Source organism: Fusarium sambucinum, chromosome II (genome assembly GCF_050947815.1).
Source record: "Fusarium sambucinum isolate potato_lamoka chromosome II, whole genome shotgun sequence".
NCBI lineage: Eukaryota > Fungi > Ascomycota > Sordariomycetes > Hypocreales > Nectriaceae > Fusarium > Fusarium sambucinum.
The window spans coordinates 5,095,378-5,108,299 of record NC_139293.1 but is presented as its reverse complement, the minus strand read 5'-3'; the positions used below and the strand labels follow the sequence as shown (position 1 = coordinate 5,108,299).

The following is a 12,922-nucleotide window of genomic DNA, read 5'->3' as shown; positions in this document are numbered from 1 at the left end:
GTATGTGCCAGGCAAGATACGATTTAGGGCGGTACTACTTAATGCTCCTTCTCACATCTCGGAGTGAATATCATCTTTAGCTCCGGAACCTCCAGTGTAAAACAGTCTCTCAAGCCATGAATAAACGCTCCTGGGTCTGTCTCGGCCGCGAATGCCGTATCGTACTTGGACAGAATCTCTGTCAGGACGTAACGCATCTCCATCAGACCCAACTGCTTTCCTGCGCATGCTCCACGACCTGTTCTAGTTAGATATAACATATGATGATGAGATTTCTGGGTTTTCTTACCAGTAGAGAATGGAGCATATACAGATGAATCAAGGGTCAATTCAGGTTGTGACGTCCATCTCTCGGGGATGAACTCAAGGGGACGTACAAAACATCGTTCATCTGCAACGATTTTAGTGTGTGGTCAGACGAGAGTTATGATATATACATACCTCGATACATAGTGTACGAAGGAGCATGGAAGATGGTGTCTCCGGGAATAAAGACATCATCGATTTGCATTCCTTCGGGTGGCGTCATTCTCTGGAGGCCAGACATAATGACCGGGTTAAGACGAAGGGACTCATCAATGCATGCCTGGAGGTACTTGAGCTTGCTCATTGACACATAGTCCGACGTTTCATAGTTGGCCTTGTATTCGTCGATCTCTTCTCGTAAGTTCTTCAAGACGTTAGGGTGAAGAGTAAGTTGGTGTAATAGAACAGATGTAGCCGCTGATGTGGTATCGCTGCCTTTATATAAGTATTTACATCGATTTTGAACGTCAAACAGTTCTAGACTTACCTTCCTGCCACAGCAATAAGATGCGCGTCACCGCAAAGTCTCAGGTAGTCATCCGTTGTGGGATTCTCAATCGAATCATATTCTTCCAGAATCCAGGAGAGTACATCAGGTTCCGAGGGTTTGTTCTGGGACAGGTCAGATCAATCTTTCACTTCAGATTTCACCTACCTTTCGTCTGATCTCCACCTTTTCTTTTAGCCACGACTGAAACGACAGCCACGAATTGTTCAGAAAAGGAGTTTCCTTGAACACTTCGAAAGACCAGGTACATTGACGAAAGTAGCCCATAAGAACCTGACTTTGATGTGACTCTATCAAAAACTTATCCTTTACCCCTTTGACCAGATAGTTAAAGCTTGTGCCGAAAGCAAGGTCGCCCACTATATCAAAGGTGTAGAAGTTTATCCAAGCCGCAATATTGAGCGGCGTTCCTTTGGTCTTCTCGATCTGATCGGTCAATTGTTTTGTATATCTTATGACCCGTGGCTCATAATCTCTAAGGGCTGTTCAGGATCAATATGGGATTTTGGAACGGAGGGGGAGTGCTCCTGATACCTCTTGCAGTGAAGGCCTTATCCCAAGTCTTTCTTCGACGAGCGTGACTTTTCTTGTTTCGGTCGGCGAGAAGGTTCACCCAGGGATTGGCAACATTATAGAATGGGCCTTTGGAAATTGGCGAAGTGTTTGCGTGAAGGACACGAAACGCGCTTGGAGTTGCGATGGAAATTTCCTGGGGACCTTGGCAGTTTTCAGTAAGATATGTGCTTTGGTATCCTGCGGTGCTGACTTACCAATTCTGACAATATCTCCATATTGCTGATGTAGCTTCTGGACCTCTAGATACATGTGCTCTTCTTTTATTGCTAGCCAAGAGGCGTATACGTTCGAGAGCCGTGCTACAAAGGGACCGGGGAACCTATTGAGACGGTGGAAAAACCCTCGGTAGACCAAGATACTGCTTGTCATGCCGAACAAGAATGAGAAAAACCATTTGTTGGCGAGAATTATTGCGTCGAAGTAGGCCATGGGCCTCAACTGGTTCAATGCACATGGTGTAACTGCTTCATAAGTTATCCAGGCGCAAACAAATCGCATCGTCCAGAGGTCCCATTCGCCCTTGCGTAGAGCGAAAACGTGTACAGACACGCCAGCAGAGAATAAAATTGCCAACGACTCCACAGAGTCAAGCGAAAGGGTTGGGAGAGTCATGGTGGGCGGTCGCATGCTTCACATTATTCACAGGAGGGGGCCAGTCATGGCTTTATATATGTCAACTATCTAAAAGGCTGCAGTCATACGACTTCCGCAATGATGTTTCACCGTCGCCCAGTATAAATACAACTTGAACGTGTGTTCCCGAAAGGGCTTCAAGGTCCGTTCATGCAGGACATGCGACACCTCAAGCCATGCGATTGGCCGATGTTGACGTCTTTATGCGGCTCTGAGACCTGTGGTTCTTGCCAATACATTGCAAATGTGACTAATGATGCGAGTAAGCATGTGATATTCCGGCTCTATACTACAAATTGTGACGATCGAGCTTGTCGCCGATGCATGAAAGCGGCAAAAGAAGAAGGCTACGGTACATCGATGTGTATTTTCAGTGGCTAGGGGGTAACAAATACTTCTGACACAGACCTATAGTATTAGTGCGATCTCGCGTCGGATTTTTTTGTTACCCTAGGATTGGCTACAGTAACAGATCGTTTCAGACATTGAAGACGCATTGCGGGGCCCATTTCGATCAAAATACAGTACATTCCACACTTGAAGTGATGAGTTTGGTGGAAATTCATGGTGCGTGGCGTCTATCTTGAGCGCCAGACGATCATGATATCCACGACTGATACAAAATGCCATCGAGTGGCTGGTTTTGTCCTGTTCTAGTGCAAGGTGTGACCTTTGAAGGTGTTAATTGGGAACAGAAGTCTGCAAAAGAAAACGACTGAGGGTCCCAACAGATGAACATCTCGTCGCGTGACAAGCCTGTGCCCCACGTTTACCGAACTTGTGTCGGTTTAAAGGATGATCCTTTTTCTTATTTTATTTTTGAGACGTTCTCCTAATTCCAGCACTATCTCTGTATTGATTGAGCTTGTCGTCATCGTCAGTGAAAACCACATTTCCACTCGCAGTACAGGGTAGTTGGTTCTTTGTTGACGGGGCATCAACTTGCAAACTGACGAATCATCGCGTCCCCAATTTCGGTTTGTTGTGAATTCACAATCCAGTTCAACGCGTCATAAAAACTACAAAAGGCTGTTCACAAACGAGGGGAAAGGTGAGTCCTAGTTAATACGTAACACAGCATCAATCAGTCCGTATTTCTCTCAATAAATAAGAAGAAAAAGGTTCCGCAGTGACTGTTCAAGGTGCCACAACGGAGTATCCGGTGATTAGCAACGGTCATCATCCCAAGCTCTCGGTATTGTGCAGATGCAAAATTAGCGACGGCACCAAGTCAAATCTCTTGTCCTTATCCTTGATGGGTATGGTCTCCAATTAACTTTGAGGTTATCAAGTGGGCAAGAGTCTTAGCCTCTCGGCCAGACTAGGGTTACTCTACCACGAGACCCACGGCTGCGATAGCGATTTATGAGGAGGCCGGACCATCACGGCTCAAGCTCCGATGTTTTTGAGTGAGGGGCTCTTATCTTAGGCGAGTTTGGCACCCAATTGAAGGGATATTTGACAAGCCACGATGCAATCGATGTAAACTATAGAAACCTTGGAGCTTTCCCGACACCACGGGTCTACTATTGAAAGGTCTCAACAGTCTAGACCTCTCTGTTCATTGAAGAATTCTTATTGTTGAACATTGTCATCGGTATCCATCCGATATTGAGCTAAACCATCCTAGATTTTGAACCCGTCTTTTTGCGGATCCAAGAAACTAACCCCGGATTTTCTATCCACGACGGATGTCACCTTGGACTGAAATCTTGGTCAGAGGATTGGTCTTGGCTCACGAGGGAAAAACTGCGCTGGCCATTCATTAGCTGGCTGTTCCCCTCCGCTAATTTATGTTTCTCTTGCCCCCGCCTTCGACAAAACCAAACCGAGGTATTGAGACAATACGAATCCCTCTTTTCTCATCACTGGTCGAGGTCAATTGAATCAATTGAAAGAGGCTGTGAAGACAGCCCTTGTTGTTGATCAAAATGCTCGTTGAGAACTCTTCTCCAGCCTTGTAGCTCGAACCTCAACGTCATGGCCGGGCTTCAGCCCGATATCTATGCAGCGCTCAGCATAACCTGGGCCGCAGCTTTTCTGGCCCTTGTAATGCGAATCAAAGCTCGGAAGATGATGAAGACGAAGTTATGGATCGATGACTATTTTGCCATTGTCGCCTTGGTACGCAGATTCCATTTTTAACATGCGCACGTGCTCATTATTTGACTGTAGTTTTTTATCACGAGTTATTGTTCAGTGATTATTTACTGTATGCACGACATTTCCAAGATACCCACCACGTTCGCTTATGATGGACATTTAGGGACCCATAGCTTCAAGCTCGGACTGTCTCTCAGCACGATATCAGATCCAGACGAAGCCAGCCGCATCCAGGACCGATCACGAATCCTACTATGGATCTGCGAACTCCTCTATGCCTCATCGATCGCCTTTTGCAAACTGGCTATCCTATGCTTTTACTGGCGGGTGTTCCAGTATACCTCGATTCGATATGCGATCATAGGCCTGCTCGTTGCTGTAAGCATTTGGATTGTGATTCGTACCTTTTTTGTTATATTCCACTGTGTTCCAGTGCAGGCATATTGGGACAAGAGTATCCAAGGCGCGAAATGTCCCTTCAATGAGGCAAACTTCTTCTTTGCCACGATTCTCGTACACACGACGATGGATTGTATCATCCTGATCTTGCCAGTTATCGAAGTCATGAAGATGAGTTTGCCATTGTCGCAAAAGCTGGCTGTGGTTGGCCTTTTCACCTCTGGAACTATGTACGTTGACTTGACTCATAATGAAATTACTACTGACTCCCGAGAAGAGTTTGCGTTGCGTCAATATTTGTCTTGGTGCATTCCAAACTATACAATCCTCGAACCGACGACATTCCCAAAGACATGGCGGCGAATATGATGTGGTCTACTGTGGAAACTAATATGGCAGTCTTTTCAGGTATGAACGGAGTTACAGCTATCACTGCAACCAAAGCTAACAGAAGATACAGCCTGTCTCCCTATGCTTCGACCCATCTTTCGTCACTTCCTTCCTGGGCTCTCAACAACAGAAGAATCAGCGCGAGCACCGATAAGCTTGACAAACGTTGGGCCGCATCCTATAGTAAGAACTCAATCCCAGATGAAGAAACAAGAGTTTCGGAGGTCTGGTCGCTCTGGCCTATATGATCCAGAGCTAGGCGTGTTTCATGGATTCTGGGATATATCAAGTATCAGAAGTGTGGGCTCGAGGTCAGAGAGCGGCGCCACGTAGGTGCCTTGAATAATATTTAATGAAGAAACCTGATATTGTCGTAACCCTTATCGTGAAGTCGCATAATCGGCCGGTTTTCATACCAAGGTCGTCCTAGGGCAAAGTCCAGGAGGCTATGTTGCAAAGGCATCGATGCCTACTTTTCCCCGACAGCCAAACTATCAAGTTCTGAAGGTACGAATAGGTTTGAAGTCATCTCAGTCTGGAAGTTTCTAAGGCGCATACGAAAGATGCATAATTTGTATGATGATGGTTCGATGCCCCGGAGATCTGTGGATTCAATTCCAAACCATTTGACTTGAAACGAGTCAGAACCTTGACGATTTGATAGTATATACCACTGGAAAAGTTCGAAAAAGGGGCGCGACTTTGCAACTTTATGCTCGTGGTTGGAGGATGTGGGTTGACTTGCGCTGATTCGCACTGGTCTGACAGTTCACAACAGAGTATGAATACCTTTGCGATAAGATCATTCCAGGTCCGTGGTAATCGTTCTTTTGTTCCTGAAGCTTTGGATCATCTTCGACAGCTGCCATAGCCTGACATCCTTCTAGCATGGCCAGGTCTTGACCCGCGGTAGAACTTCCGACGGCTATCGGGCTTGTCTTTTCTTTCCATCTCGACGTCGATACGATGGATCATTGAGCTAGAACTATGCTAGGTGACCTGTAAGATGAAGAGAATAGGAAAGCATAGACGTGGACCGTCACACCGAGCATAACGAGAAGGCACATGACAAGCATGATACCCTTTCGTGAGCCGAGTCGGTCAAAAGAATAGGAGTCCATGGTAAGAAAAGAGGGAATAGTGACGTGCTACAGAAATAGAAGTAAAGTGAATGAGCGATTTCGTGCCGTTTCTCGGCTAGATGTTTCAGTTTCGAGGATTAAGAGGTTTGGAGGCAAGGGAGCAAGTAGGCGAAAGGTCTCGCTTTAAGAGTCTCGACACGTTTAAAATTACACGACGACTTCTGCCAATTATATTCTTGCAGACCCAACTGTAACTGCGGCGCAGACTAATTGACACACGAGACAGGAAGCGACCCATGAGCTGTTGGTTCGAGATGATGGGACTTTGTTGGACCTTAGTGGAGGAGGCTCATTGGGCTTACCGTACCAGGTGCGCTATATTGCAGGGGGTTGTTGGTCAGACGGCTCACACATTTAAGCCGATGGTCCTTTTGGTATTGCTTGGCTTCTTCTTTGAACTTGCACTGTTACAACATGTTGTAGCAGCTATTGATCCCTGCGCATTTTGCAGGTAGAGGATTATGCTGGAAACAACAAGATGTCTTTTTCAGTACTTAAAAACTGAATAAAAACGAGCTTTGGCGATTGTTGGTCGGCTCAGCTACCCCCTGTAAGGAGGGCTGAACTAGGCGATCAGGCCATGTCTATGCTCGGCGCCTCTAACCGACCCATCTTGATCATTTGTTCAAATTGTGCGGCACAGTCTCGCTTTAAGATGTAAAGACCTCATTCGGATTGCAATTTCGACATGAGAAACGTTACATCAAAGCCAAGAGTGTGGCTATGACAAATATCTACATCCATACTGTCGCGACTCAATATTGCTCCAACAGACAGGAGCCCATAAGCAATGACCCGTGCCCCTGCATTCTAGCAGTCGACACCTCTATTGTACCTCGGAAACCCCACGTCTACCCAGACATGCGAGCAATGACTGACTGACTCTTTGTCTCGAACTCTTTCCATTTCTAGAATGTTTATCTCACAACTCTGGACCTCTCCCATGCACCCTCGAATACGCCGACAAGCTCAGAGAATATTCATCGTGCACCAGAATCGATGCTCACGGTCAAACCAGGTACAATTTCGATGTTTCTGGGGCTGCCATCATCACCGAGAAGGGTAAAATGAATGTGTCGTTGTTCATCTTGACTGTTTTCCAACTTCAGAAGGTGGGAACCCTGCGTTGAACCCGAGTGGACAATAAAATGCCAAGTCTCTTCCTCTGGTGAAGAAACATGGATGCCGTTGTAGACTTGGGCGATAGTATCACGATCAGGCTGAGGCACAGATACGGAAACTGAAGAGACTCCAGTGGCTCCTGACGGATGTTTGGTGTAGGAAGGGTACGAGCCGTCGTCGTTTTGGTACGGAACGCGCAAATGCCTCTGAGTACGATCCAGACACCAGAAAGGCGCTTTTCCGGGCTGTAGAGGTTGGCCAGAAACGGTGTAGGCAGATGCTACGGACCACTTCAATTCGACCCCATCCGGTCGAAGGCGGCCTCCAGGGACCGGGTCGTGGTAGACAACTTTGGTACTCGATTCTTTCACCTGCTTTTGTATCGTACCAAAGTCCTTCTCGTTAGGGAGAGTATAGGCCCAGTCGACGATGGTGTTTTCTTCCAACTCTCCCCATCTGTGCACCTTTCGCTGTTCAGGATCAAGACCTTCCTGGAACGCTATGAGCTCGATATAGACACCGTCAGAAAATTCAACGAGCTTGTTGACAGTACGGCCATCTGCGTGGGTACCTCCATCTATTATCTGTATAAGTTTAACTCGATCAGCTCAAGAAGTATGCAGCTTACCGATCACGGTGAGAACATTCTCGAGCGACTTGGGTAGCTTTTGTAACGTCTGGTACGATACCAAAATGACGATATGGTCTAGCGTAGGTGTCATGTCAATGATTTCTGGTGCTCTCCTTAAGAATTTACCTACAGAGATGTTAAATCATCACAGGTGAGGGGAAAGCGAATCCTCATTTATAGCCTTCAATTGGCTAATCACATGACAGGCGAGATCACGTCAATTGACACCAAAATTGCAACGACTGATGAAGGAAAAGGCTTTTGAGTTTCGAATTCTACCAGGTTGCGAACATACGGATATATATTTGATTCGAATTGTAAATATGTGAGGTGCTCTTCAACCTTGGATTTTTACATACAGTGTAGTGAATGTTAGGTAGACAAACTTTGAGTCACCTTCCTTGACGGTTCGCACAAGGGAAACACCAGACAGATCACTTCATAGTCTTATAAAACAATAATTATCTGACAAATTGGTCGGCAAAACTCGCCCCGAGTCCGACAGCCTCATAATGATCCCGCGCCTTAGACAGCTTGCTGAAAACATCCTCAACGCCAATAGGGTTACCATCGGGGTCAACGTAGATGTACGCACCCGTGACATGGAACATAGTAATCATCTCCTTAACATCTTCAGGTACCTCAAGGGTATGAATGTCGCCAGGAGGCTCGTAGGCATAGCCGCCCTCAGTGGCCCACCAATCGTGCTCAAGGTAGTGCCAGCGGCCCTTGAGGACAGTTGCATGTACGCAGCCAGCATGTCGGTGGCGCGATAAAATACCGGATCGTCGTACGCGAAGAATGTTGACAAAGTAGCCACCAGACACGGATAACAGGAGTGGTCGGAACCAAACGCCTGGGGCTTGGGGGACCCAAAGACGCTCGTCGCATTCATTGTCCAAGACACCTGGAACAACAAGGTCGTCGGGTACGGCAGGGAGACGAGGACCACGATATGGGATTGCGGCCTGATCTGGACGCTGTTGAGTGTTTTCCAGCTTTATGACTTCTGCCGTGTTGACGGCAACATCGCTTGTGGCGGTCATTGTCTGTAGAGAAGACTTTGATGGAGATGGTGGCAAGGAATGAAGTAAATGCTCTTTTTGTGTCCTCCAGAAATACACGAGAGTTGTCTCCCCGAATGATCGAAGTTATATATTCCTCCAAGTCTTTTTTACAGAGGCGTTAGAGGCCCTGTATAGATCAAGAGATGTGGTAGCCGGGCGCCAACAGCGGCCCGAAACCGGCGAGTGAATGACTTCATGCACGGTCTAGATAACTAGAGCTTGGGACTAGTCAGGGGGCAAATTCCAAGGACAATAACATCACGGAATCTAAAAGATGCACTACCAAGCCTTGGTAAGTATTGATAGAAGAAAACCGGTTTCTACTGAGCTAGTGGCGGTGTTCAGTCTTCGGGTTATGATATGGACAATTTCCAACCCCGACGCTTGATTACGTCCAGCCAATCTACCCTATCTGCATCACTTCGGCGGGAACCGTCGACTCTTCTCCTCCAGACCTCATCCAAGACATCAAGACATGCTTCAACATTACGAAACTTGCGCCACCGAATCATTTCCAATAGCTTCTCTCGAATAATCTCGATCTGGCATGTCTCTTCGGCTTCCCCTCCAGCCATGAATAGTGGAAATAGCAATGTACACTCCACCAGACATCCCTCAGATACCTGTCGGCTTAGCTTACAAATCGCCTCTACACATGTTTTAATCTTGGTCTTGAGGACATCAGAGGGACCTCTGGCATGTCGTCTGATGATGCGGTACAAATGAATAAGTGCCGCATTACGATACGATTCTCCCAGTAATGCCAATGGTGATTCATGTTGGTGAGAAGGAGAGACCCAGTTTTGGAGATCCTTTTCAATATCGCAACACTTTGTGGACAATTCGCCATACTTACTTGCACCACCGATAGTTATTGCTTCCTGACACTCAGCGAATTCAGCATTCAATATGCTCGTTTCAGAAATCTGGAACAGAAGACGCGAGGCAAACCCAAAGTAAGGATCTGCTAGCGAGTCATCTTGAGATGACCAGTAGAATCCTCGGATCAACGGGCGGCAATCCATAGATACGCTCATCATAACATCATGATAGGCGAAATTTCGGAGAAGCCATCTCCCCTCAAACGTACTCTGAACTGCATGTTTTGGATCGGTCGTGCCCGGTTCATCTGGGCAGACTAATGCAGCAGCTGCACCAACCAGATGAGAATACCAGCTGTCGGTTGCTTCGGATATCGACTCCATAGAACAAAACACCAAAGTGAGAGCAAGGCAAATTTCAGTCGAAATGTCGCTCTGCTGCATGAATTCTCTAAGATGGGCTAGAGCGTACCCACGATGGTGTAACGATAGGGGCTGGAAGCTATCGTCACGTAAAGCGAGATGGGACGAAGCCCACGCCGATACCGCAAACATCAACGGGGGGGATTCAAAGGCCAGAGGAAGGATAACTTTGTGGAGTAAGCCGATTTGGATCCTGCTAATATTCAAGGGGGTGGAGAACACTTACCAGATAAGAAACAGTTATTCTCCAAGTTGGTGGTGAGGAGATATGCAAGCGTTACTGTGTAATAGCGCAACATGGATCGCCTGCTTCCGGCGAGGCTCTCAACATTTCCCTCCCCGATTTCCGAAAGTGACAGACCTAGGGGCTGACACAGCTGCGTGATACGCCGAATCCGCTTATCAATACATGATGGCCCGAGAGGTTTGGCATCAACGATCATGAGGCTGTCGGCGGCAGGAGGCGGAGATACTGCCCGGGGTGCTTCACGCTTGCAAACAAGGTTAAGTCGTAGGCAATGACCGCACACGGGGTAGACCTGGTCACACTTCTTTTTCCTGCAGTGCATAAGTGCGAGGTCCTTGGTGGAGAGTCAATCAGTCATAGTCATACCTTTGACGACATGTCAGACAACCTCGTTTCTGTCGTGTATAGCCATTTCTCTTGGTCAATTTTGGGTCTGACTGGACCTCATGTGACCTATCAAAAGTCTTCATAATAACCGTTGTCATTGGATTCTCAGCTCGAATCGATCGATGTGCGAGTCTGCGTGATAGCTGAAGCCTCTTGTTACGGCGTCAAGGGCGGACAGAGTGGTAGCAAGGATATAGAAAAATTACGAAGCATGAAGAGAGTGGCGGGTTCATTTATGATGGACGGCGCTATTGGCGGGGTGGATCACTTTGTCAGGTGGATAGGATTGCGGAGTAACCTAACTATTCTAGATAAGGTAAGGGGCTTTGCTTCTCGACTTCGGCCGTGGCGTTCAAATTCAAGGTTGAAGCTAGTAAGTAGATAGAATGTAGGACCATAGACTAAGGATTCGATTGGCTAACTATAAACTTATTTACTGCCATGAGCTGTAGCTTGGCATGTCTCGTCGACGGCCAGGTAGGTTGTACAAAAGTCGGGATTCAGGACCACCTTGTGAAATGCAGGGGCTATGCCGGCTGTCGGCGATAACATAATTACAAGCTCTATTCTCATTGTTATTCAACAATAAAGACTAACTAACTGTTTTATCTACAACAGACACAAAAGTCGTGTCGATTCTCCATGGCAAACTCGAGATACCACTCTGGTGATAGCCTCTTGGAGGATCGCCACCATTTGCGTCAGTTCAAGCTCCGTTACCACATACGGCGGAGATATGATGATGTGATCAACATGAACTTCCCCAGTAGCTCCGAGATTACCCAGAATGTTTAGGCCAAGGTCAAGGCATTCATCCACAATTTGGTGGCAGAGTCGTAGGCTTGGGGGAAATGGGGTCTTGTTACCCCTGTCCTGGACAAACTCAACAGCCCAAAACAGGCCGCGCCCTCGAATTTCGCCAACAACAGGCAATAGCCCAACCTGTTGTTTCAAAAGTCCTTCAAGAACTTGCCCCATTCGTGCAACATTTCCCAGGAGGTCTTCATCGCGAATAATACATTGTACCTTGAGTGCAGAGGCGCAAGCCACGGGGTGTGCCTGTTGACCCAGGCTGTCAGTCTACTAATCCTCTGAAACTAGATCTATTTGACTTGGAAAACGTACCTGGAATGTATGGCCATGGGCTAAGCCTCCTGAGCCATCCGCAAGTGCCTCAAAAATCTTATCTCGAAGAAGTACGGCAGATAGAGGGATAAACCCGCCGCCTAGCGCCTTGCCGATGGTCTGAATGTCTGGTCCAGAGATTCCCTCCTGTTGCCAGGCATGCATAGTGCCAGTTTTGCCCATTCCGCACATGATCTTGATGTAACTATTAGCCGAGACCTAACCAAATATGTTAAATGGCGCTGTAGCAACACATACCTCATCCAAGATAAGCAAAACATCATACTTATCGCAAATCTCGCGCACGGCTTTGAAGTACCCTGGGACAGCAGTCAGACACCCCAAGGTTGTCCCACTGACAGTCTCGGCAATGAATGCAGACACGTTCTCAGGGCCTACAGTAAGTATCTCAGCTTCCAGCTGATCTGCCAGCCGTTTGACATAGGCGGAGTCTGTCTCATTATTGCCCTGAAGCCGGTAGGCAAAACAAGGATCCACAAAACTGACATTGTGTGACAGCCAGTTGCAGTACATGGCGCGTCGTGAGTCATGCCCAGAGACGCAGAGCGCACCCAATGTGTTGCCGTGATAGCTCTGCTTCCGTGCAATAAAATGGTGCTTCTGAGACATGCCTCGTTCATGCCAATACTGGGTTGCCAGTTTAATAGCAGCATCTGTTGCCTCGCTGCCAGAGTTGACAAAGATAGCCTTGGATAGACCGCCAGGCTTCCCCTGCAGAATCATTGCGGCAAGTTCTTCAGTAGCGTCGCATGTAAAGCGTGCACCGGAGTACAAGTAGGCCAGCTGATTGACCTGGTTGGTGATGGCCTCGGTGACCTCTGGCCGCCCAAAGCCAAGACACGAGACAGCTGGTCCAGCCGAGGCATCCAGGATTCTTTGCCCGGATTCAAGGTACAGAGACACACCAGAGGCAGAGACTACCTTTTCAGGCTTTCGTGCCATGGCGCGATGAAGAACATGAGAATTAGAAACAAAGGGATCAGCCATGTTGGGCAATGTGTGCTTAGGAATGGCTGGGTGT

At 47.4% G+C, this 12,922-nt stretch overlaps 5 protein-coding genes across 5 annotated transcripts; 1 reads left to right on the top strand and 4 right to left on the bottom strand.

Annotated features, from left to right (window-relative positions):
• Nucleotides 1-38: 38 nt before the first annotated feature.
• Nucleotides 39-2,002, bottom strand: FSST1_008635 (cytochrome P450; the record flags this gene model as incomplete). The annotated part of the gene is made up of 7 exons (XM_083225533.1): nucleotides 39-238; nucleotides 290-391; nucleotides 442-737; nucleotides 794-918; nucleotides 962-1,296; nucleotides 1,349-1,531; nucleotides 1,585-2,002. 7 exons carry the CDS (start codon nucleotides 2,000-2,002, stop codon nucleotides 39-41), a joined length of 1,659 nt encoding a protein of 552 aa, XP_083084596.1.
• Nucleotides 2,003-4,003: 2,001 nt separating this feature from the next.
• On the top strand, nucleotides 4,004-5,248 carry FSST1_008634 (uncharacterized protein; the record flags this gene model as incomplete). Its single annotated transcript, XM_083225532.1, has 5 exons — nucleotides 4,004-4,147; nucleotides 4,199-4,235; nucleotides 4,290-4,755; nucleotides 4,803-4,933; nucleotides 4,986-5,248. The coding sequence occupies 5 exons, from the start codon at nucleotides 4,004-4,006 to the stop codon at nucleotides 5,246-5,248; spliced, it is 1,041 nt and encodes a 346-aa protein (XP_083084595.1).
• A 1,789-nt stretch (nucleotides 5,249-7,037) lies between these two features.
• FSST1_008633 (glyoxalase-like domain-containing protein) lies at nucleotides 7,038-7,901 on the bottom strand (the record flags this gene model as incomplete). The annotated part of the gene is made up of 2 exons (XM_083225531.1): nucleotides 7,038-7,756; nucleotides 7,808-7,901. 2 exons carry the CDS (start codon nucleotides 7,899-7,901, stop codon nucleotides 7,038-7,040), a joined length of 813 nt encoding a protein of 270 aa, XP_083084594.1.
• Nucleotides 7,902-8,271: 370 nt separating this feature from the next.
• On the bottom strand, nucleotides 8,272-8,856 carry FSST1_008632 (RmlC-like cupin domain-containing protein; the record flags this gene model as incomplete). The annotated part of the gene is made up of 1 exon (XM_083225530.1): nucleotides 8,272-8,856. One exon carries the CDS (start codon nucleotides 8,854-8,856, stop codon nucleotides 8,272-8,274), a length of 585 nt encoding a protein of 194 aa, XP_083084593.1.
• A 2,508-nt stretch (nucleotides 8,857-11,364) lies between these two features.
• Nucleotides 11,365-12,888, bottom strand: FSST1_008631 (uncharacterized protein; the record flags this gene model as incomplete). The annotated part of the gene is made up of 3 exons (XM_083225529.1): nucleotides 11,365-11,814; nucleotides 11,881-12,075; nucleotides 12,139-12,888. The coding sequence occupies 3 exons, from the start codon at nucleotides 12,886-12,888 to the stop codon at nucleotides 11,365-11,367; spliced, it is 1,395 nt and encodes a 464-aa protein (XP_083084592.1).
• Nucleotides 12,889-12,922: the final 34 nt, after the last annotated feature.